The 23,355-nt window shown below is 50.2% G+C and overlaps 9 protein-coding genes across 9 annotated transcripts; 7 read left to right on the top strand and 2 right to left on the bottom strand.

Moving 5' to 3' along the window:
• Positions 1–385: 385 nt before the first annotated feature.
• Positions 386–1,102, top strand: PEX2_089360 (phosphoribulokinase/uridine kinase family protein; the record flags this gene model as incomplete). Its single annotated transcript, XM_016746206.1, has 1 exon — positions 386–1,102. The coding sequence occupies one exon, from the start codon at positions 386–388 to the stop codon at positions 1,100–1,102; it is 717 nt and encodes a 238-aa protein (XP_016597202.1).
• A 966-nt stretch (positions 1,103–2,068) lies between these two features.
• PEX2_089350 (translation initiation factor eIF-2B subunit family protein) lies at positions 2,069–4,822 on the top strand (the record flags this gene model as incomplete). Its single annotated transcript, XM_016746205.1, has 4 exons — positions 2,069–2,187; positions 2,252–3,671; positions 3,786–3,824; positions 3,911–4,822. 4 exons carry the CDS (start codon positions 2,069–2,071, stop codon positions 4,820–4,822), a joined length of 2,490 nt encoding a protein of 829 aa, XP_016597201.1.
• A 266-nt stretch (positions 4,823–5,088) lies between these two features.
• Positions 5,089–8,025, bottom strand: PEX2_089340 (putative kinesin family protein (KlpA); the record flags this gene model as incomplete). The annotated part of the gene is made up of 4 exons (XM_016746204.1): positions 5,089–5,265; positions 5,322–6,886; positions 6,940–7,942; positions 8,008–8,025. The coding sequence occupies 4 exons, from the start codon at positions 8,023–8,025 to the stop codon at positions 5,089–5,091; spliced, it is 2,763 nt and encodes a 920-aa protein (XP_016597200.1).
• Positions 8,026–8,661: 636 nt separating this feature from the next.
• On the top strand, positions 8,662–10,896 carry PEX2_089330 (coronin; the record flags this gene model as incomplete). Its single annotated transcript, XM_016746203.1, has 9 exons — positions 8,662–8,695; positions 8,745–8,773; positions 8,818–8,877; positions 8,946–9,088; positions 9,142–9,190; positions 9,241–9,344; positions 9,398–9,859; positions 9,913–10,657; positions 10,717–10,896. The coding sequence occupies 9 exons, from the start codon at positions 8,662–8,664 to the stop codon at positions 10,894–10,896; spliced, it is 1,806 nt and encodes a 601-aa protein (XP_016597199.1).
• Positions 10,897–11,821: 925 nt separating this feature from the next.
• On the bottom strand, positions 11,822–14,722 carry PEX2_089320 (RING finger protein; the record flags this gene model as incomplete). Its single annotated transcript, XM_016746202.1, has 6 exons — positions 11,822–12,848; positions 12,911–13,700; positions 13,758–14,001; positions 14,058–14,452; positions 14,516–14,625; positions 14,682–14,722. The coding sequence occupies 6 exons, from the start codon at positions 14,720–14,722 to the stop codon at positions 11,822–11,824; spliced, it is 2,607 nt and encodes an 868-aa protein (XP_016597198.1).
• Positions 14,723–15,666: 944 nt separating this feature from the next.
• On the top strand, positions 15,667–16,288 carry nctA (negative cofactor 2 transcription regulator complex subunit BUR6; the record flags this gene model as incomplete). Its single annotated transcript, XM_016746201.1, has 2 exons — positions 15,667–15,952; positions 16,032–16,288. 2 exons carry the CDS (start codon positions 15,667–15,669, stop codon positions 16,286–16,288), a joined length of 543 nt encoding a protein of 180 aa, XP_016597197.1.
• A 408-nt stretch (positions 16,289–16,696) lies between these two features.
• Positions 16,697–19,331, top strand: PEX2_089300 (uncharacterized protein; the record flags this gene model as incomplete). The annotated part of the gene is made up of 5 exons (XM_016746200.1): positions 16,697–16,705; positions 16,752–16,859; positions 16,910–17,592; positions 17,643–17,867; positions 17,918–19,331. The coding sequence occupies 5 exons, from the start codon at positions 16,697–16,699 to the stop codon at positions 19,329–19,331; spliced, it is 2,439 nt and encodes an 812-aa protein (XP_016597196.1).
• A 379-nt stretch (positions 19,332–19,710) lies between these two features.
• PEX2_089290 (putative MFS transporter) lies at positions 19,711–21,532 on the top strand (the record flags this gene model as incomplete). The annotated part of the gene is made up of 3 exons (XM_016746199.1): positions 19,711–20,119; positions 20,172–20,418; positions 20,473–21,532. 3 exons carry the CDS (start codon positions 19,711–19,713, stop codon positions 21,530–21,532), a joined length of 1,716 nt encoding a protein of 571 aa, XP_016597195.1.
• Positions 21,533–21,941: 409 nt separating this feature from the next.
• On the top strand, positions 21,942–23,047 carry PEX2_089280 (lysophosphatidic acid acyltransferase LOA1; the record flags this gene model as incomplete). Its single annotated transcript, XM_016746198.1, has 3 exons — positions 21,942–21,972; positions 22,030–22,267; positions 22,330–23,047. 3 exons carry the CDS (start codon positions 21,942–21,944, stop codon positions 23,045–23,047), a joined length of 987 nt encoding a protein of 328 aa, XP_016597194.1.
• Positions 23,048–23,355: the final 308 nt, after the last annotated feature.

Here is a 23,355-nt window from a genome sequence, read left to right as displayed (position 1 = left end):
CCCTCCCCCGCAACCCCCCTTTTTATTGACTTACCCCAAATAACACATCAGATTTCCTAATAGAGGAGGAATTCCGAGTCGGCACAAGTACACATCAGCGGCACAACACCGAGAACCACTGTGTTCGGAACACTGTGACCCGATACCCGCTCCCCCAACACACATACATAATCTGGCCCTGCACTTTTCTCAGACCATTTCAAGAATACCCAGGTAACTACTGAACTTGCTCTTTACCTTCCTGGTGCAGCATGATTCGTTGATTGTCACCAACCGTGGTTGAGGCATCAGTTTGCGTCACTATAAGATATACCCATGTGTGATTGATTCAAGGTAAAACCCCAATCTAAGCCTTCTTATTACCCAAGCTAACCTCAGATTACAGATGGAATCCGAGTACCGGCGGCTGGCGGATGCAATCCACAACCAGGCCGACGCTCACCCCAAATCACGCTACCTAGTTGCCATCGCAGGCATCCCCGGTTCAGGGAAGACCACCACAGCCGAGGCAGTAGTGCAACAGTTGAATCAGAGCTCGACCTCTCGTGCTGCCCTGCTCTCTATGGATGGCTTCCATCTTTCTCGGGCAGCTTTGGATCAGCTACCCAACCCCAAAGAGGCACATATCCGTCGTGGAGCTCCATGGACGTTCGACGTGAGCCGCTTTGTAGCCTTTATCTCTCGGCTCCGCACCTGGGCCGACGAGACACCGCTAGCAACTCCTTATTCTGGAACCTGGTCGTCAGCAGATGTCATTCATGCACCGACATTCGATCACGAAGCGAAAGATCCCGTCGAGAACGGGATTTCTATCACGCCGGATACAGAGATTATTATCATCGAGGGCAATTATTTGCTTCTTGATAATCCCGGCTGGTGTGAACTTGCTGGACTTGTTGACTATCGCGTCTTCGTCGACTCTGATCCGCTAGAAGCAAGGAGCCGATTGGCTGAGCGCCACCTACGGGCAGGTATTGAGAAGACGTTGGAAGATGGATATCGCCGGGTGGACAGCAACGACTTCTTGAATGCGATCTCCATTCGAGACAAATTGCTAACACCAGATATGGTTGTGAAAAGCGTAACTGTGGATTGTATATGATATGTATATTGAGACTATGTATGCACATATATAGACAGGCGAGGTATTTGAAAAACCGAGCAAACAGCCATCCATGCCGTTACTCCTTACTCATTCACCATCTGCTTGTGGAATACATCTACGTATATTTGTCAGAGTTAAAATAAGATAGCCAGGAGGTCAGCATACTCACTCGGAATCTCTGGCATCCAGCTCGCCCGAGCCTTGCAGAAAAACTCCCCCTTGGGGGGTAATGCTTCCGGGTTGTCTAAGGATCCAATACAGATGTAACGGAAATGCTCTTTGGCAGCGTCCTAATTTCCAATCTCTTTGTTAGAAACCCCCCTACCTATTGCATAAAGTTGACATACCCCGTATTCTAGGATGAAGCTACCGCAATTTTGGCAAAATTCTCGATGAATCACAGCTCCAGACCCATTATCTGCAACATGTTCTTTTGCTATCCCTTTGGTCAGATTAAATGTATCCTTTGGGACTTTAGCTGTCAGTCCATAATTAGTTCCAAAGGCTTTCTGTACAGTTATTTCAGCTTTAGTCAAATGACATTTCCCGTTCAATTTTTAGCGTATACCTTGCAGTTGCGACAATGGCAGAGAGATGTTCTCGCATCATCAATCGAAGCGAGCTTCAGCTCGTATTCAATATTACGGCAAATACATGACCCTGTGAGAGTGGGCATTTTGAAGCATTGAATCGCTTGAATGTTTGATATTCGTAGAATATACCAGCGATGACATCATCGCTACTTGGAGGCGAATTAGTTTGTCATGCCAACTTGAAGGATGTCAAGAAAATCAAGAAAGAAATAAGGCAAATTCCGTATAAAATGCTTTAATCAATGAGTTCAGGCGATTGTCAATCTGATGATGCTATGGTGACGGCGTTGCGGAGATGCCCCGGGGCCGAAACTTTGAGCTTATCTTTATCCTCCCTGTCTCCAGGTCTTGTACCTCCAACAATATCAAGATGGACCAGAGCAACCCCGAGTTCAAGCAGAGATCAGTGGTATCTTCATTCATCTGCTCTAATGCAGGAGAAACCAAAGTTGCTCTATTTCGACGAAGTGAGAAAGTCAGCACATATCAGTATGTATCTAAGAACCCCGCTTTACTATCAACTGTTCGCGCCCAGATTGACTGACTCTTCAAGGCACCATCTCGCTCCCATATCAGGCAGTATAGAGAGCCATGAAACGCCAGAAACAGCGGCATGGCGCGAGTTGAAAGAGGAGACTACTCTCACCCCACGAGATATTGATCTTTGGCGGAAGGGAAAACCATACACCTTCAGTGATCCTTCTGTCGGTCGGAAGTGGAGCATTTTTCCGTTCTTATTCCGACTCAAAGACTCCCGTGAAGGCGGCCGTGGTGAAGGTGGTATTCAAATCGACTGGGAGCATGAAAGTTGGGATTGGTACAGTCCCGACACGATCCAAGACGATGAGAAATTTGGTGGCGTACCACGTCTAAAGGAAAGCCTGCGACGAGTCTGGTTTGAACGCGACATGAACGAGAGCGCTAGTAAGGCACTCATAGTAGGCCTGGGAGAACTGAAGGCAGATCACCAGAGTGGATCCCACGAGCTGACCTCGATTGCACTGAGGGCTTTCCGGGATGTTATTGAGCAGATGGACGAGGACATTAACACGAAGTGGTGGGAAACTGCTCGCATGGCTGCATGGCATCTGTGGAAAAATGGACGAGAAAGCATGGGCGCAGCCACCTTGAATGCATTTCTCGGATTGCTCGCCGACATGGAAGAGATTGTACACGACATTCTCGACAGCAAGGTCAAGTGGGAACGTTTGTTGGCATTGCTCGACCACCATTTGGACAAGCGCAAAGATATGCCCATGCGCATCAAAAGCTCCTTTGCGACCTATCTTGAATCCAACTTCCTGTCTATAGCAAACTCAAAGCCTACGCCCTCTCTCGTCATTCTCACCCTCTCGGCGAGCTCTACTATCCGATATAGCATCCTGGAGGCCTTCGCATCTCTTCCAATTCCTAATCTGGAGCTTAGGATACTAGAATCTCGTCCGCTTTGCGAAGGAGTCAATATGGCGTCCTCCATTCTCTCTGCCTTTCAGTCAAGATTTTCCTCGTCTCCCGATCGACATCTTAAACTAACCGTGTACACTGATGCATCTGCTGCTCTCGCAAGCAAGGAAGTGGATTTCGTGCTGCTTGGAGCAGACCGGATCTCGGATTCAGGCTCAGTAAGCAATAAAACTGGCTCTTTGCCAGCTGTTCTGAGTGCCAGACATGTTTGTCCCGCCGCCAAAGTCTTGGTTCTCAGTGAGCTAGAGAAGGTAGCCGAGCCTGGTGCCGAGAGCGATCATAGCCACGAAGAGAACGATCCGAAAGAGCTGGTGGGGTGTTGGATTGACGGCGGCATTAAAGGAATTAAGATTCTTGCTGAGGGTATCGAGGCTGATCGAGACAGCACCAACTACACAGTCGAAGTTAAGAATATCTACTTCGAATGGGTTCCGGCTGAGTTCATAGATGCGTATATCTGCGAGGAAGGGACTTTGGACGCCACTGTTATTCAAGAGAAGGCCCAACAGGTAAAGCAGAAGGCTGACAGATATTTTAGTCAACTCTAGCTGGAAATTCCACTCTTCATTCCCCTTCACTTCTGTTTTTACAACGTAGTCACACTATTCCAAATGACGTCACAGGTTGGTGCTGCTCTGGATGAAATAAATTTTGCTTTTGATTGTATGTTCGACCTAGCATAGCTATGGGATATTAATGCTGCTTCTCAAAATTTCGTCCCCAAATGTCGGAAGTAATTTGCTCAGGAGTCCACACCTTTGGTGTTCCTGCGAAAGAGTTGATATTCGAATATGTCGTGCATCGTCCATCCACCGGAAAGGAAGATCCACACAATCTAATTGTTATCCAATGCCCTGGCTGGGGCTTAGGATCTCGATATCTCCAAAACGGACTGCAAGCGTTGTGGAAACCCGAAGATCTCGCCAGTACCGCAACTACCGTTGGATACACTGTCATCTTCTTCCATTCTCGTGGAACGGATGGATCATCCAGACCACTGACATCCCAGATGAGCAGTATGCCCGATTTCGCGTCCGACTTGGAGGATCTCCGTCAGCACCTGCATATGGAACGATGTCCGATTTTGCTGGGCCATTCAAACGGCGGAGCGATTGCGCTAGGGTACGCAGAGATGTACCCTAGTCGTGTTGAAAAGCTCATTCTCCTTGATCACCAGCTAGTGGGATTTCAGGACAAGAGATTGTTGAAGCTTGAAGTAACGCGCATAGATCCTCGATACCAGGATGCTTGGGATAGGATGCAGGATCGACAGACTGGATCTGACGAGGAATTTACAGAGTCAGTGCGAGGAATGTGGCCTTTGTACTTCTTCAATCCGAAGCAGTACGTACCAGAGCTACTGCGTGATATTGGAGACCGCAAGTTGTCGGTTTGGTGCTACCAAGCCCAGGGGCGATGTGACAAGGAATTGCGGAATCCAATGCAAATGGTGGAGAGGCTTGGTGATGTACAGGCAGAAACACTCATCCTATTCGGCCGCGAAGATATGATCTGTGGGATAGGGATTGCGGAACGGACAGCAAAGGATATTCAAAATTCCCGAGTGATTACCTACGGCGAATGTGGTCATTTCCCCTGGATTGAGAAAAGAGAACAGACCATATCGGATATCCGTAAATTCATTGAAAAGGAAGACTAGCATATCTCTCGCAATGTAAACCAAACAGATAAAACCGTTGAGAGCCTGCTACTGTGCATTGATGAGACCAAATGTAATGTTGTCCATACAGTAAATCACACGCTAAGGCAGGTACCGAATATCTCCAAAGACTTTGCCCAAGGAAAAAGAACATCAAAAGCCCCCGACCAAGACACCGGGGTAGAGGACAGGATCGTTAAAGACCCCTACCCCCATAGAGAAAACTAACAAAAATATATTCAAGAATTGAAAAGGTATCATCATAATCAGACGTCACGAACACGCGCCTGTCGTTTTGCGGTGCCAATGTGGGTGTTGTGTACTTTGGTGGCGAACTTCAAGCTGGTCAAGGTCTCCGACATGTGCGCCTGGAGAGGACTAACCATAACGAACATGAGAGTCTTGGAGTTTCCACCCAAGGAGAATTGGAGCAGGTAGGTGAGCTGGAGAGCGAGTTAGTATCTAACCGGAGAAAAAAACCAGGGTAAAAGGAGCATACCTTGCTGTTTCGGTATGGGATGTGACCTCCCTCTTTGCCTTGACCGAGAGCTGAAATCACATCGCCCAGAGAGCTGAGACTACGGTTGATGTTTTGAGTCTCTTTCAGACGCTCGCCAGTTGCCCCACTGTGGCTCAAACGTTCGCTTCCTGCCAAGTCAACGAGATTCAGCGTGCCTTCGCTGCGTTCGCCAGTGATGTGGTTTTGGCCGGTGAGCTTGAGAATGAAGACAGAGTGAGACCGCGAGGAGCGCTCATTGGCCTTGGTCGCTGCTACCGAACGGTTGGCATCCGCATTCTTGAGAATCGACTCAACCATCTCGGGGGAGTCCAAGTTGACAGTTGTAATGTCAGTGATAACAGTCTTGCCCCGCTGCATGTCATGGCGAATCTCATGCTTCTTCTTATCCAATTCATCCGGGTTGCCCAAGAGATCATTAAGGTTTTCGTTGTAAACTTCGACGAAGTTGCCGGCCATTGAGTACCGCCAACCTTTCTCTTCCAGACCTTGTGCGGTCTCGTAAATTTGGTGAACCGCACGAGGGATCATGCCGTCGGCCGATGACATTGTGTGCGTCTTGCCACTACCAGTTTGGCCATAACAGAAAATGCAAACATTGTAGCCATCCAGGGCGCTCTGAACAAGTTGGCTAATCTCATCAAACACCTCGGCGTTCTGAGTAGATGGGTTGAACACACGATCAAACGAGAAAGTGTTGTTCTTCCGGTTAACTGTTCCAAGGCTGCTCCTCTCTTCGGGGCCAAGAATATTAATCTCCTTTCCATCGTCGTTTTCATCAGGATACTGCATGAGAGTGAGGTCGGAGGCAGGTTCACTATTGAGCGAGGGACGGACTCGGCAAAACACGCGGATGTTGCCCTTGAGCTCTTGCACTTGGTTATGAAGTTTGCGTCGGAGTGTCTCTTCCCTGCGCAGCTTCTCCTTTGTCGCTTCTGTTTCGGCAAATGCGTCCATCATCTGCTGGTTGCACCGCTCAAAGGATTTAGACTGTTCCTCCCGTCCACTTTCGAGGAACTCAATGCGTGCCTTAAGAGCACGAATGGATGACTCTAGCGTAACGCCGTTGCTGCTTGTGGCATCGAGGTTGAGTTTGAGTTCGTGGACAGTTCTTCGTTCGCGATCGAGTTCCGCTTTCAGGTCCTGTAGCCCATCATGCAATGTCGTAATTTCCCGGTCCTTCCTTTCCAATTCAATTTGGGACTTCTGCGTATCAAGTGCAGATTGGGAAGTCAGCTTGCCGAGCGCGCTTAGTCGTGCTGCTTTCTCGTCTTCAATCTCACGATCGAATCGTCGTTTGAGATCGCGAACCTCTTCTTGATGTCGGTCGGTGATTGTGGCAATTTCTCTCCTACTTTGTTGCTGGGCTGAGTCCAATTCAATGCGTTGTCGTTGGTAAAGGTCATCCATGGCGATTTCATGCTCTCGCTTATCCTCTTTACGCGCCTGCTCTGCCATACTGAACTGGTTTCGCAGCGAGTCTAGTTCCACGCGCTGAGTAATATTGAGTTCTTTTAACTCATCCCGAGAGGCTTCAAGCTCGTTGACTAGACGAAAGGATTAGTTTCGTCTCAATATAGCCCTATTCGATTGAACTTACTTCTTGACTTATACAAATCAACCGTCTCCTTGAGACCAGAGCTTGCTTGACCTTGTTGATTTACCTGGGCCATGAAAGTCTGCATCAATCCCTCCATGCTCTTTTCGCGAGAGGCTTGATCCCATTCCGGGCCTGTGATATTGTCAAAACTTCTGATCGAAGAACCTTTGGTCAAAAACGCGGGGTGGGAGGATTTCTTGACAATGCGCCGCTGGGAATGTAATGGGGTTCTGAGGGGTGCGGTAAATAAAGAAGAGGACGAGGAGAACTGCACATATCCGGGTGACTTTGGGGTGGAAGCATTCCGAAACGGGGTACTGGGCAACACGGGGACAGTTGCTAGATTGGAAGGATTTGGAAAAGAGGCAGGTTTCTCAGACATAGAGAGCGCTGCCAATTCACCAACTCCATCCCAATCTTCATCCATTCCGGGGGATACGGTTCCAACGGGGCAAAAAGGGATACGACTGGGAGATAAGGGAAATTGTGGCATACCCTTTCGTTTTCCTAGCACACTGGGAGAGACATCTTCCATATGGGTATCCAACGCGCTTGCTGCGCGCGGAATCGATGCGCCGACGGGTCTGCGGCCGTTGAAGGACGATTGATGCCGGGACATTGCCGATGCTGGGCGCGTGCCGGGGCCGACGGTTGAGGAAAAGGAGCTGTTCGCTGTGCGAGATGCAGGGGCGGTCGGCCGGGAGATGGTTGAAGATGAGTACGAGTTTCCTCGGGTATGCGCCTTGGTCGTTGTACTAGGCTGTCGGGTGACAGATCCAGGTCTCCTTGTTTCTGGGTTTTCGGTTTTCGGGCGGGTTGCTTCCGGCGCTGTCAGTTCATGTTGCGCCAACTGTTCAGGGTCTTCCATACGCGACATGCTTATAGCCTTGTTTGCGATTGTACCTGGCGCCATGATGCCGGAGCGCGAGTTGGTTGTCGCGGAGGTGGCCTCACGTAGGCCGGCCTGTGGTAGGCGCGTCCGAGTGGACGACCTGGTTCTAGTCTGAAGATGGTCAGTTATGCGCCCATACCCTCTAATGTAACAGAAACTCAAAGTGGGGTATTCACTATGTTTTCACCCTCCATATTGGGATTTGTTGACCGCCAGGTCACCGGCGAATAGAGTATCCGGGCGAGAAGGAGGAGCTCACGTCCAGCCACTGTCTGTGTTGGCCGCTAGGATTCAAAGTTAGCGAGTTGAGATGAAACCAGCAGGTAGAGGACATGCCAATGAATGGTCTGGGCAGTAACCTTGGATGTATGAGTATCAAATGAGCGCAAACTGGTTTCTGGAGGGACGAAGTGCAAAGTAAACAAAGAATCGCTGACTCAGGCAAGTGTATGACGCTAATCCAGATCCGGTAATGGCATCAACTGTGTTGTATTTGTATTACCAAAGAACAGTATTTGAATATCGCACGTGATCATCACAAGATCAAGGATGAATGGCTTCAATGTTCAAAACGAAAGAAGAACTCACTAGAGATCAGATAGTACAATGGCATAGCATACTTCTTCCTGTTCTTTGTTGACTCCTTTTCAAGCTGTTCCGAAATTAGTTGGCAATTCGTGGGGCGCCTTTGCCTCCACTCGAATTCCCGAAACAGCGGCGGGCCCCAGTAGCCCCATTGCTTGAGCTTCTCCAACGTCTCTTTCACCTACTCCTTTTCCTTGCTCTACTTTTTTGTTTGCTCAACATTTTCGTTTGAACACTTGGTAATCATGTCCGGGCGTTTTGTTCGTTCCTCCAAATATCGTGAGTTACGTCTATAATCCAAAATGCGCCTCCCCGCTGACCGTTACAGGCCACGTCTTCGGGCGATCGACGAGAAAGGTAAAGNACCCCCCCCCCCCGATCTCCTATTCTGACTTTCGCAGGATCAATGTTTTGATAACCTTCGAGTCTCCCGAAACGCCTGGGATACCAACCTTCTTAAGGTGTGTGTTTTGCCTTCCGCATCACTCCTAATGTTTCACTGGCGAACCCGGTCTTACGGTGCATCTAGGTCAACCCGAAACACATTGCGGTCAATTGGGAAGCAGGTGGTGGCGGAGCTTTTGCGATTATCCCTCTTGAGGAACGGGGCAAGCTCCCTGAGCGCATCCCATTGTGCCGAGGCCACACTGCCGTCGTTTTGGACACCGACTGGTAAGGAATTCAAATATACAACGCCCGCGCCGCAACCCACTGAAACCCTGCAGGAACCCTTTCAATGACGACCTGATTGCCTCGGGATCCGATGACGGCAAGGTATATTGCGACAAACAACAGCTATTAGCGTTGCGACTGACCGATTTTAGGTTTTCCTCTGGCGGGTTCCGGAGAACTTCACCGTTCGACCTGAGGCCGATGCCGACGACATCAAGGATCTCGCGCCTATTGGCAAACTGAGTGGCCACCCTAAGTACGAATCTTTGATCAGAACCGTTATCGCCTAATGCTTACCCCTCCCTGCAGGAAGATTGGCCACGTGCTCTTCAACCCCGCGGCAGAAAACGTGCTGGCCACGGCCTCGGGCGACTATACCGTGAAGATCTGGGATATTGAAGCTGGCGCACCGAAGCTCACGCTGAACATTGGCGATATTGTTCAGTCGCAGTCGTGGAGTGCCAACGGCTCCTTGTTGGTCACTACCTCGCGTGACAAGAAGCTCCGCATCTGGGATGTGCGACAGGAACGTCCGGCTCACGAGACCAATGGCCACACGGGTGCCAAGAACAGCCGAGCTGTGTGGCTGGGAGAGCGTGATCGCATTGCGACTACCGGTTTCTCCAAGATGAGCGACCGCCAGCTGGCGCTCTGGGATATCCGTGCCGTGCGGGAACCCATCAACGGTTTCAAGACCTTGGATTCCATTTCTGGCGTGTGCATGCCTTTCTGGGATGATGGAACTAACATGCTATACTTGGCTGGACGAGGGTGAGTATCCATGATTGAACCCTTGTGTTTTCGCACTTTCTGATAACCAGCAGTGACGGCAACATCCGATACTTCGAACTTGAGAACGACAAGTTCGAGTTCCTCTCGGAGCACAAGTCTGCCGACCCCCAGCGAGGAGTTGCTTTCATGCCCAAGCGTGGTGTGAACATGCATGAGAACGAAGTCGCTCGCGCCTACAAGACCGTCAACGATCAATACATCGAACCCGTCTCATTCATCGTCCCCCGCCGGTCCGAGAACTTCCAGGACGATATCTACCCACCCGCCGCCGGAGTGACCCCCGCCATGTCTTCGTCCGAATGGTTGGGTGGCAAGGAGGCACTTCCTCCCAAGATCTCTATGGCCAGCCTATTCGATGGCGAGGGCATCAAGGAGGTGTCAGGAGTAAAGGAAAAGCCGACTGGCTCTATTGATGCCCCTGCGCCTAAGCCCGCCGAGGCACCTAAAGCCGCTGAGACCCCCAAGACCCCTGAGCCTGCTTCCCCAAAGGTTGCCCCCGAGCCCGTCTCTGAACCTACTCCCGTTGCGCGCCCCGCCCCGTCGATGAAGGAACAGGGTGCTTCAATGGCCGCCATGGTGAACAAGTTTGCCGATGGAGAAGAGGAGTCTACCGTCTCAGACGATGACGACTCCAGCTTCGAGGAAGTTCCCAAGCCGGTTGAACGTCCCACTCGCTCTATCCCTGCCGAGTCTGCTTCGCCCCGTGTTAGCAGCCCGTTGAGACCCAAGGAGGCCGAGACAAAGCAGGTTGAGACAAAGCCTCAACCCACTGTGGTTGTAAGTTCCCCGCTCCCCATGCCCATCTGTCAGGTTGTATCAGCTAATAATTGTCCTAGTCCTCTACTATCCCATTACCCGCTAGCGAGACCCCTTCGCCCACCACTTCCATCCCCAAGAACGATATCGAAGAGATTAAGAACCTGATCGCCGAACAGACGAAGACGATTGCAACTCAGGCACAGCAAATGCAAACACTGACTGCTGAGATTGAGGCATTGAAGAGCAAGCTGAGCTAAATAATTTGGTCCTAATTTCGGTCTCTGGGAGACTGCTAGGTTGGTCAAATATTATCTAGGTACATTCATTGTTGGGAGACTATGCTCCGGATTGGAATCATACGGTGTTTGACGTATATGAGGCGGTGCGATGTGTGGATAAGTTTTTTTGTTTCTTTTTAGCGGAACTGTCAATACATTTACCCATTGAAATCAAAATATGGATATTATGTTCATTTAATAGCAAGAGTACATGTAGCTAGTCCTCTACCCTACTCGCCTATAGCAGTAGATAGGACAATCCCATCATGGATTTTGGAGGCTCCTACTCTAGGTAAAAGATCACAGACAGCAAGTTCCTAATAAGACTTGTCGAGAAAAACCATAGTGAGCAAATGAATACAATAGAATGACATTATTAGAACGATGTCTTCGCAACGGAAATCATATAGCGATCATACAAACAGCTTACCGAGCTCAATATTAGGTATAGTCAAAACGATACATGTCCTCGCGGGTTCTATGCTGGCTTTAACGGATTTATGCAAGTGAATTTTGGAACTATATCAATCCTCGAGTAAGCTTAGGCTCAAAGATGGATTGTATCCATTGTTGTGATGGTTCCTTAAACTACCGTGTGCCATGAATATATAGTGACCATTTTAGCGACTAGCATTGTTTTTCATTTTATTTTCTTTATCAAGCAAGGAATTATCGCAGCAAGGCAGAAGAATAGAGTAGAAGTTTCATTTTCATCACTCAGAGTTCCATTGTCTCTATCCATAAGAAGCCATTTCATATAGCCTACACAAATCCCATATCTACTGTTGAGCAGGCTCAGATATCAGCTCACGGAAAATAACAACATGCAAGAAAGTGGAAAATCAACCGTTGACGCCATGTCCCATGATTTTGTACGGAAGGGGAAAGAAACTAAACTCCAAGCTCAGAGTTCATCTTCATACTTGTAGTTAATGCGACGGCCCGCCACCACACGGTCCTGCCGACTATCACGGCGGTGGCCAGACTTGGCCTTTTCGCGGTGCTGCTGCTCACGCTCGAGGCGCTCCTTATTGCGTGCTTCACGTTCGAGAGTGTAAGGATCTTTATCGGGCTCCGCCTTTTTAGTTGAGCCTCCATTCGTGTCCCGGGTACGATCTTCATCCCCACGTTTCACACGACGGGCTTGGGGGTGGTCGCCGGCGGCAGCAGACGGGGATCGATCGCGGCGAGAACGCTTGCGATCACGGTCACGGTCACGATCTCGATCACGATCACGCTCCCTTGGTCGGTCTCGGTCGCGCTCTGAAGTCCTGTCTTTATCGCGGTTATCGCGGTCGCCATCGCGGCGACGTTCGCGATCAGAATCCCGGTCTCTGCCACGGCGGTCGCGGTCGCGGTCGCGGTCTCGGTCACGATCTCGGCGTCGGAGATCTCGGTCTTGTTCTCGTGATCTGTCGTCTTCGCGTCGGCTTCCTCTGTCCTTTGTGGAGCGGTAGGTGCTGCTGATTCGGCTTGCTAGATCGCGCGACTCTGGGGCTTCGGAGGACACTTTCGTCCTGCCATTTGATCCGTCTTTCTCTGCGATCTTTTCTAAGCGGCCAGAGGGACGGGCATCGCCGTTTGGACTGGAACTGCGGCTACGGCTGCGGTGACGACGGGAACGTTGTGAACGGTGGTTGGTTCTTCTATCTCGGTCCCGATCACTGTCGTGATGTCGGCGTCGCGAGGACGGACGAGATGATGTGCGGGATGGAGAACGGGAGTGACGGGCGTTGGATTGTAGCTCATCAACCCGATCTAGGCGTTTGGTTTCTGCACCACGCCGACTGTCACGGTCATCTTCAGTACCATGAACAGATGGTGAACGGGGACGAGAAACTGGATTCTGTGAGGGAGATTGAGATCGAGACTGTGCACGTTGGGATGGAGCGTTGGATGTGGCCCTTGGGCGATTGTCCTCAGTGGGTTCACTACTGGCAGTTAGCATTTATATTGCCAAGAGAAAAGAAATGATAAAAGAGGAAGGTCTTACCACGAGATACTGGCCCGGCCCTGAATCTGGAAGCCACGTTGTCGCAGCACACTGGTGTTGGGTAGCCCCTCCCGCATGGCACGCGGAGCAGCCGGAGCGCCTTCAACGCCTGGCCCGCGCTCTTGCCCATATCGGCCATACCTGTATTGACCATACCCATTACTCATATGACCGTACCCGGGGCCGGTTGGTACAGGATTATCAAGACTGTCAATGGTGGGGATTCCTTGGGGTAGGTCTGTGGTCCCTGTTGGGATATCGTCTGAATTACCCGGCACATCAGGTCTAGTTTCACCTGATTCTGGAGCAGTCTCAATTGTTTGGACATTACCTTGAGCGTCCATTTGAGTACCGTTGAGACCATTAGCCATGCTTTGGTTCTGGTTCTGGTTAGGGTAGCCTGGGTTAGCACCCTGGCGGTAATGACCTTGCGTGGGTCCAAAGCCACCTCGACCGGAGCCATGAAACTGGCCACGGCCGCGACCTCGATACCCACCACGACCATAACCGCCATAGTAACCGGACTGATAGTCTGAATGAGAAGGGTAAGCAGACATATTAGACCCGCCAAATGCTCCTCCATAAGGAGGACCCGTGCCATTTGCGAAAGCATTTGGATTGAATTTATTTTGGCCGCCTTGCCACATATTGTTGTTCTGTTGGGATGCGTCCCATCCTAACGATCCATACATGCCCCCGTTGTAGTTCATCCCAGTGTTCATGCCCATGCCAGTCATGTTCATTCCGTACATCCCCTGATTTGCCATCGGGTCCATCCCCATGGGCATACCTGTGAAAAGAGATTAGCGAGGTCGAAATGGAAAAGTTTTGGTAATATTAAACTTACCCATCGTGTTCGGGTAATTGAACATGCCGGCCATGAAGGGATTCATGCCGTTTCCGTTCCAGCCCATTGCGGGGAAGTTTCCAGCCATGTTTGGCGTCATCGAGTTGGTACCGGATTCCCCAGGAACCTCCTCGGGAGGGGGAGCAGGTTCTCCATTTAGTGGGGTTTCGTTGACTGCGGCATCTTCAGTCATGGACTCAAGGACCGCTTCGGTGCCGTTGAGTTGATCACCAGTCGCCTCGGGCTATACACAAAGTCAGTTTAGAAAGATTAGAGTATGAGATAGCAGTGGAAAATTACCTGAGCTGGCTGATTTGCCGAATCTGGGACACTTGGCTCTGGAATGCTCTCTCCAACTGTGTCCAGTGCTGGCGTGTCTAGTTCAGGCTCTTCCGGCTTTGACTCTGTAGGTTCCGTGGGATGCGGAGAGACAGGTGTCTTGGCCTCCACAGCTGTCACCAGCCCAGCCTCATTTTGATTGGGAGCTGCATCGTGGACAGGTATTTTTGTATCTACAGGCGTGACATTGGATGGTGTTGGAGGCGCTGCAGATTGGCGGTCTTTTTCCCGTTTCTTCTCTTCGGTGCGCAGGAAAGCCTTGAGAGTGGTCCGCAGAGCCTTGTTTGGTTTGCAGAGATCCGGAGAGACGGGGGTATGTGTGCAGACGGGACATGTGTCGGAGAGGGAAGCTTGGCCTAGAATAGAAATCAGATTAGCTACTATTTTGCGACAGGTACAAAACATTGGTTCCAACATACAGGTCTCACAGATAGACTGGTCACAACAGGGGAGACGGAATGCGTTCACCGCCAGCTTATTGCAGATGGCACATCGTAGCTTGAACGGGATCTCCTCTTGGGCCAGGGTACTGCAGGATCATTAGCATCATGATGAATTTTTGATCGGCATGTAAATACTCCATACCTGGCAATGTCCATGAGACCGGGCACATCCGCCACCGCCATGGCTGGAGATGGCTGGAGATATTAGATGACCCTGACTAGACAGAGAGCTTCAGTGACATTGCTTTAATGTCCGGTAAAGAAGTGTAGAGGTTGATGCTTGAATTTGGTCGGAAAAACTATTTTGCCGAAGTTACATGTCAGAGCGAAGTAAGAGACGACGGGAACTAAGAGATGACGTCGGGCACACAAACAAGGTGCATTGTACATAGTAGATATGAACCCTCAGATTAGATCAAGTAATTTTGGGCGTTCACAGAAGAACAGCGATACTCTGATGGTTTCATCTGTTTCAACTCGACGTTTTTGGATTTATCGTCATCGGGTATTTGGTATTCTACGGTTGCCTACGGGAGTAGAGGGGGGGGGAAGAAAGGAGGTTACCTACGATGTATGGACAATGCAATATATTGAGGACTTGAGTATGACAAAGAGTAGATGGGGGAGAATATAAACTAAACAAGGGGGAAAAAGTCAAATAGAAAATGAAAATACATAAAATCGAAAATTGAAAAGGTGAAGAGTGAGAAATAACAAAGAGAAGAAGATGAAAAAGGGTCAAAAATGTTAGTTTTCGTGGAAAAAAACAGACCAAAACAGTCAAACCCGGTAAAAACATTACAAAAAAAACGACGACGGAATTTAAAAGGACAGCGGCGCCCGAGTCGGATCGTTGGATTCTCCTCTCCAGGGAGCTTGGGCCACCTACTTTTTTTTCGCGATTCCACTATAATTTTTTTAATTTTTTTTTCTTTTTGATCATGACAGAGGACAATTATCGGCCTCGCTCTCCTGATCTATCTCTTCCTCCTCCCCAACAACACGCGCCTACAAGTCCAATTACATCTTACCCATCGCCTTTCTTCAACTCATACCAACCGTATCAACTCCCAAATCCAAGTCGCGTATCTCAGCATTACGTTCCGCCATATCAGCCAGACTCGGACATGGCCCGCCGTTCAAGCCGTCTTGCTCAGTCCGACCACGCCCCCATCCCCGAACCTATGCCCGAAGCAATTCAACCTATGCCCGAAGTAATCCAACCAATTCCGGAGCCGATCGCAATGGCGCCAGTCCCCGCCGTTGCGCCGGAGATAGAGGAAGAGATTCCACCGGCGCCTGCAAGTGCGGGGATTGAAGTAAAGACCAAGTTTCCAGTGGCACGCATCAAGCGCATCATGCAGGCCGATGAGGATGTCGGCAAGGTTGCTCAAGTGACACCGATTGCTGTGTGTAAGTACACCCTTTGCGTCTCTCTTCGCGCGTATTCCCTATGCTTTGCAAGAGATACTGACCGGTCAATTTCTTATAGCCAAGGCTCTTGAACTCTTCATGATCTCACTTGTCACCAAGGCGGCACAAGAAGCAAAGGATCGTAACTCAAAGCGCGTCACAGCCTCGCATCTCAAACAGGCTGTCGCCAAGGATGAAGTGCTTGACTTCTTGGCCGACATCATCGCTAAGGTCCCTGATCAACCCGCTAGCCGGAAACACGAAGACGACGGGAGCGATCAAAATGAGGGTCGCCGTAAGCGTGGCGGGCGGCGACCAAAGGATGAGAGTGATTGAGGTTGACCCGTAAATGATTTGACGACGGCTAGATGGGACGGGTATTAGGCGCATAAATTCATGGAGGTTTTCTTTTTCTTTTAGGCGTTTAAATAGTGGGAAGGCAGATCTGGGAGCGCATTTATCTGTGAATAGCTTAGGTTTTTTTTGGGCTCGAATGACTCGAGCCCCCATACGCGCACGGTCTTTTTATTCAACGAACATGACCTGGACTGGCATCTTTCTTTGTTGGACCTTGAGTGTGCATGACTGTAACTGTATAGATCTTGAATGTTATATGTAGTAGAAGTATGCTTGGAAGTTGATGGTCTGTAACTGTAAAGCGGCGATCAGCGCGATAAACACCGTCTCCACTCATCCTCGACCCCCCGTCACCTTCACCCTGTGAGATCATGCTGTCCTCACAGAATGGACTTTGTACGTGCCCCTTACTTCTCGATGAATCTCTACTGATACAATACAGTGGTCTCGTCTTATCGGCGGCTCGCGCGCGCTGTCCAACAAATCCTCCAAGGCCACCTCGCCCACGGAACGGTTGACTGCCTTTAAACGCGCCTGCAATGCCCTCCAGGTACCGACTATGCCCGCTTCCGAAAGGCCACCAACTAACCCAATTGATAGCAAATATGGCGCTCAACAAATACTCCTTCGGGAGAACAATCGGTTACGCACGCGCGAATGTACGTCGAACGACTCAACTCGATTCTGAGCGAGGAAGCCCGCGGGCCCGCACCACACCCCTGTGTCGCCTATGCAGCATCTTCCCAGGTTTTTGTGACAGTGACCAAGCTTGCCCTCTCCTTCCATGACGAAGGAGTCGTCCGATCAGCCACGGTATTCTTCGACACGCTGATCGATGCGGAGGTGGATGGAGTTGTGGACAACCGATTGTTTGCCCGCGCGATGGTGGATCTCGTCCGCCGTGCCGAGAAGACCTCGGATGAGATCGAGGGCCGACTCGTTGAATTGCTATTTGGTATTGCCAACAATATTCGGCTGCAGCCTGGTATCCTGCCCGCGTGGTTTGTACCTCGGGTAACACCCGTCGCCCAGGATAGTGATTCCCAAACCCCAAGTGGGACGGAGTTTGCAGGAGCTACGCGGAAGGACGAGTTCCCTCTGTTCTACTTGCTGGTGGACTATGTTCACCATGAAGGACGTGCTGGCGACTTTGCTCGGACGGGGTTGCTTTACCTGATTGAAACCGCATCGCGCTCCAAAAATCTAGAGAAATGGCTGATCGAGAGTGACCTGGCTACACTCATGGCAACTGGACTGGGCGCACTTTACAGTCAGCTGGGACAGTAAGTTTGGTTCTCCGATCGTTGTGGAACAGTATACTGATCGAACAAAGCTTGTCGTTTGCTTCTACCGCCGAGGACGACAATCTCCCTCATATTGTTATTTTATCTGATCATGCCAAAGAAGAGACCTCTTTGCAGCCAACCCTAGGTCAAACAATGGATGCATTCATGTCCTATCTGTTGTTTTGGCAGGATACAATTGACCATTGCAAATCTGCTGAAGTGAACGACACCTTACTAGACCATTTCCAGGTGCTGTTTCTGGAGCAACTTTTGTGAGTATAAACTCGTCCCTCTGGAATGGATTCATCACTGACTCTCACAGGTACCCCTCCTTGTTAGAATCATCAGATGTAGCTGGTGGCTCGACAGCAGCGGTGCTGACCTACATGTGCCGCATTCTCGAGTCGATCGACCAAGGCGAATTGGTTCATCGAATCTTACATTTCTTGCTAGCGTCTTCCCCTCAACCCGAAGAGCAAATGGACATGTCTGCAAGCCGACGGAAGTCCCTGAATGTGCTAGCTGCGTTGGCCTCTGAAGCGGCTCAACCATCACCGTCATTATTCAATCTTCGCGATCTGGCCCTACTGGGACTCCAGTCATCGAACTGCCAGACGGTGTTAGCTACACTACGCCTTTTAAACACCGTTCTTCAAAGACACCATCTATTTGCCCGGGCCCTAATCCATACTATTCCTACTCAGCCTGCAAATCAGCGCCCCGTTGGCGCCTTGAATGCCGAGCTAGAACAACTTTTGACCATGGGAACGTCCCTCGTCGATGACCCCACGCTGAATGAGTCGTATGACAACTATGTTGCAGATGCGACATGTGTGCTTGAATCCCGCCTGTGTCTGCCCGTTTCTTCGATGGAGGAAGACGAGGAGACGCTACCACTACCATTACAACTCCAGCAAGACGATCCGATAGTGCAGGCCCTTTTCGGATGCCTTGAATCTTTCTTTACCAACAGTGTCATCGTCAATCTAGCATTAACCGGCGTGTTTATGAGCCTGGCATCCTCACATCTCTTCTCCTTGGACGGGTGGGTGTTGGTTGATCCCAACCAATACGAGGCCCCATCCTCCGAAGAAACCGGCGATGAATTTGAACACGTTCGTCGGGCCTACCAAGCACCAACTTGGCCTGCCACAGCTGCTCCGACATTGACATTGGCGCTCCAACAACTCGTGAACCAGGTCCGACAATGGCAACGTGAACTTCCCGATTTCGATGTACTGGTGGCTGCCCGACGGGAACTCTTGCACCAGGATGATCGCCCACAGACGCCGGACCGATCACGAGAGCCTTCGGAGCATCCAGCATCCTCAACGAATCGCTCGCGTCTGTCACACCCGGGTTCACCGGATGCCTCTACCCTAGCTTCCCGTGGTCGATCTCCGTACTCGGTCAATTCGCCGCCTATGTTTTCTAGTCGAGATCAGGATGGATCCTCTGTTCCTCCTAACTCGCGCGGATCCTCGAACGCCCGAGCCGTGGCCGCTGAGGCTCTTCGTCAGCGCCTTACCACGCCGTTTCCGCCTGCACCCGCGGATCTACAGTCTCCATCCGAAGATGGAGCCGCGGGCTCAGAAGATATCAAGGATACCCCAGTCGCAACTCTTGGTCATGTACTGACGAATGTGGTGATTCTTTATGAATTCCTTCTAGAGCTGTCCGCAGTAGTACAAGTTCGGGGAAGCTTATTTGAAGAGGCAGGATATGACTATAATTAACAAAGGGGGTGTTTTTTTTTGCATATAAAGGGGTATACCTAGTATCAGTAATTAGTATATTGTATACTTTTTGTTTCTGAACAATCTATCAAAAACGAACTAAGATTTTGATAAGCAAAGTAATGGATAAGAATAGTACAAGTGGACACCCACTAGTTAGCCACTAACCCCTGGACGATAGACTAACAATTGCCAAGACATCGTGCCGGATTGGCTTGCGACGATTGGCAACTTGTCCTCCAGACACGTAAGACAGCATTTCTCACACTCTTTTCTAACTCAATTTTGACTATGATCTGATACTGCCCCTCATTTATACAATTTCGATTTGACTACCTTCTTTTATATATACCCTCACTTGACGGTATGACTGGCCAAGATGGCCTCGATACGTCATGAGTCTCTCGACCGCGAGGACCGCGAGGATGCCCCGTTCCTCGACTCCCCCGATCCGAGCAACCCCGGCCCAGCCCATCGTCATATTCATGGCAAACCCAGTATAGGCAGCCGCCCAGTGGAGGCCAATGCTTCCGCCAGCGCCATTAGTTTTCGCCTCAAGGCGACCCTATTCGCCATGGTCCTCGCAGTTGAAATCGGCTTCGCTTTCCTGGAGGGTCCCATGGTCCGGATAATGGAATCTATCGCTTGTCGCCAGTATTTCCTGGGTGTGGATCCGACTAAGATTGGTGCAGACGGACAAGTGCCGGAGGCCATGTGTAAGATCGGCGAGGTGCAGGCTGAACTGGCGGCTGTCAAGGGTTACCATATGTTCTTTGATGGATCGCTGAGTAGGTTGCTTTGAAATGTCCATGACTAGACCATTATCTGATTGTTTTACAGGCGCTCTTTTGGCGATTCCCTATGGTCTGCTGGCAGACCGTCGTGGGCGCAAATCTACACTCGCTTTGTCTCTTCCCGGTTTTGCGTTGAATTCCATCCTTACAATTACTATATTATGGTTCTCGGATATATTTCCCCTACGTGCGCTTTGGTTTACTGCCTTGACATGGGTGTTTGGGGGTGGTCCAGTTGTGTCGTTTGCGATTATCTGGACTATGATGGCCGATGTAACCAGCGAGGCCGAAAGGTATGCTACTCTAATTCGGGCATGAGTTTTATATATGCTAATCGAGTGGCACAGAGCGGGCATCTTCTTTCAATTTGCTATCGTCTCGATGGGCGCTGACTTCGCTTCAAGTGCTCTTAGTTCTTATCTGATGACTTTGGATCCCTGGATACCATTGGTGATTGGATTCGCAATTGTAATGGCTGGCATGATGCTCATTTTGGCGCTACCGGAAACGAAGCATGCACTGCCACCCCGGAAAGCTGAACCCACTCATGTCGAGCTGTCAGATCTGACAGATGACCCCGAACGAAAGCATTCTTTACATAACCTCAATGAACCCGAACCATATCGTACAGAACCTGACATGAATGGTGATCATGAGAACGAACCGCCGTCCTGGAGTATCCAATCATACTCCCACCAATCTATCTTGGCAAAGTTCCGCGCAAATTACCGCTTTTACCTAAGGCCCTATCGCTTCATCCTCAACCGAAAACCAGTGCTCCTTCTTCTGACTGCGTTTCTGGTCTACCGCCTGAGCCGAGGCTCCTCCTGGTTTTTGACCCAATATATATCGACACGTTATTCATGGACACTGGCACAGTCCAACTTCCTGGTATCTGCTCGCCCGACTGTGTCAATCCCGCTGTTCCTCTTCGGCCTACCTTTCCTCAAGAGCCGAGTCCTAAACCCCCGACTTTCATCGACAGAAAAAGATCTTTGGCTCGCGCGGCGCAGTATATTCTGTCTTACTGTTGGAACTCTCGGAATCGGCCTCTCGCCAACCATTGCAACCCTGATCCCCAGTATGATCGTCCAGACTTCAGGATCGGGCTTCGTTTTCCTTGCCCGCTCCATCATTACCACCTTGGTTGAGCGTGACGAGACTGCTCGCTTGTTTACTGCGATTGAAATTATACAGTCATTGGGAAATGTGGTTGCAAGTTTATCCATCACCACTGTCTTCCAGATTGGACTGCGTCTCGGTGGGTTCTGGATTGGTCTCGCGTGGATGATGACCAGTACACTCTTCTGTTTAGTTGGAGTGGCCATATGGTCTTTCAACCTGCCTCCAAGTCCTCCCACATCAGACTTTGTGGTGGAGGATTATGATGGAGATGACAGGGCGTGATCTTATAGATTTTGTATACTACTCATAGCTTCTGTGCGCACTTAGAGCGTTTCTTTTTCTTTCGTTATCTCTTATTATATATATTTCTATGTTTGAACCCGATCAAACAAATGGCACAGAATTTAATATCCGGAGGTCCATCGATGTATACCTCGCTCGCCTGCAACCCGGGAACTCTTATACCCCTCGGAGATATGCCTTGGTGCCTCAGGCATATATCACGTGGCAGCTCTTTTCGCATGTGAAGATCACCAGCTGGTCAACCCAATTTCACTGTCAGAATTAACCCCGAGTTCGAGTCGCAACTTGTGCTGCCAGCACATTCCCAAATAAAAACTTCCTTAGCACATGGCGTGTTGAAGATTGAGCCCGTACCACAGCTCATTCCGCTTAAAGCTGTCATAACACGATGGAGAGATACTCTCAGTTCCGGGATCGAGGTGAGTTTCCGCTGTGACAACAGCCCCTCCAAGTACAAGGGTACTGACATATCCCAGGCTCGGGCATTGCGCCATTCCTCCCAATCCCTGTTGAAGCGCTCGGCCTCCAAACACCCCTACGTATTCTCCTCTTCTGCTTCCGCCTCCCGCTCTTCATTTTCATCACTCTTAGCTATTTTTTGATCTTACAATGGCTTCCTATCGGATCGCTGGGGAAAAAGGCTGCTCTATGGTGTATCCTTGGATTTGCAAGCATCTGGTGGATTGATCTTCAAGTGGATGGGGTGCGAAAAGGGTTCGTTCTGAACTATTGGAACTATAGCCTGTTTTCATTCATAACTAACAATCCCGATATAGATCTTTGAAGCAGCAGCAAGCACGTCTGCCACAACCCGGCTCGGTCATAGCCTCGTCCTTCACATCACCCATTGATGCCGTGTACCTGGCAGCTATCTTCGACCCGATCTTCACAGCGTCCTACCCGAACACTCGCCAAGTCGAGCGCATCTCTCTGTTCCAGGCCATCCTGCGCGCCTTCGCTTTCCCCGCTACGCAGCCGGCTCCCGGTGCCCGGATGGTGGATGTCTCAACCTTGGTCGAGCAGTACCCCAACAGGCCGATTGTATTGTTCCCAGAGTGTACCACGACTAACGGTCGCGGCATCTTGACCCTGGGCAACTCCCTTCTCGGCGTACCACCCAAGACCAAGATCTTCCCCGTCAGTCTGCGCTATACGCCTATGGATATCGTGACCCCGCTCCCCGGGAGTTATATGAGCCTGCTGTGGACGCTGCTTAGCAAGCCGACCCACTGCATCAGAGTGCGCATCGCGGAGTCTGTTACAAATAGCCACAATGCCATTGACGCAACTCCCAAGTCGACATTCAACACGAATTACCTGGATGCATTGGACCAAAATGGCCAAGAAGAACAGGTCTCACCCAGCGAGAAGGCGCTGCTGGATAATGTGGGAGAATCGCTTGCCCGTCTGGGTCGGGTCAAGCGAGTTGGCTTGGGGGTGAAAGAGAAGCAGGAGTTTTCCCGAGCGTGGAGTCAGAGTCGTCGGACATGGTGATCTTAGTAAATAGATAGTATTTCTTTCAGTATATTTTAGATATTCAACCCAAACTCATTGTGTGGGCTCTATTCCCGCCAATATTGCTGGTACATGGCTTGCATATGCAGTCCGCAAGTCGAATCTGGTTTGCTAGGGACAGAATTAATGGTAGAGGGTGGATCTTGCTTGACGAGGATCAATATTTGACTCGGGGCCTGGGGCTTGGTTTGTATAGAGGTACGGATCATTGTATATCGTAGGGGGGCTTTGCAGTATGAGAAGGGTGTGTCTTCATCATTGCACGATGTCCATGCCGAGAACTAACC

Source organism: Penicillium expansum (genome assembly GCF_000769745.1).
Source record: "Penicillium expansum strain MD-8 chromosome Unknown contig301, whole genome shotgun sequence".
NCBI lineage: Eukaryota > Fungi > Ascomycota > Eurotiomycetes > Eurotiales > Aspergillaceae > Penicillium > Penicillium expansum.
This window is presented reverse-complemented; position numbering and strand designations above follow the sequence as displayed.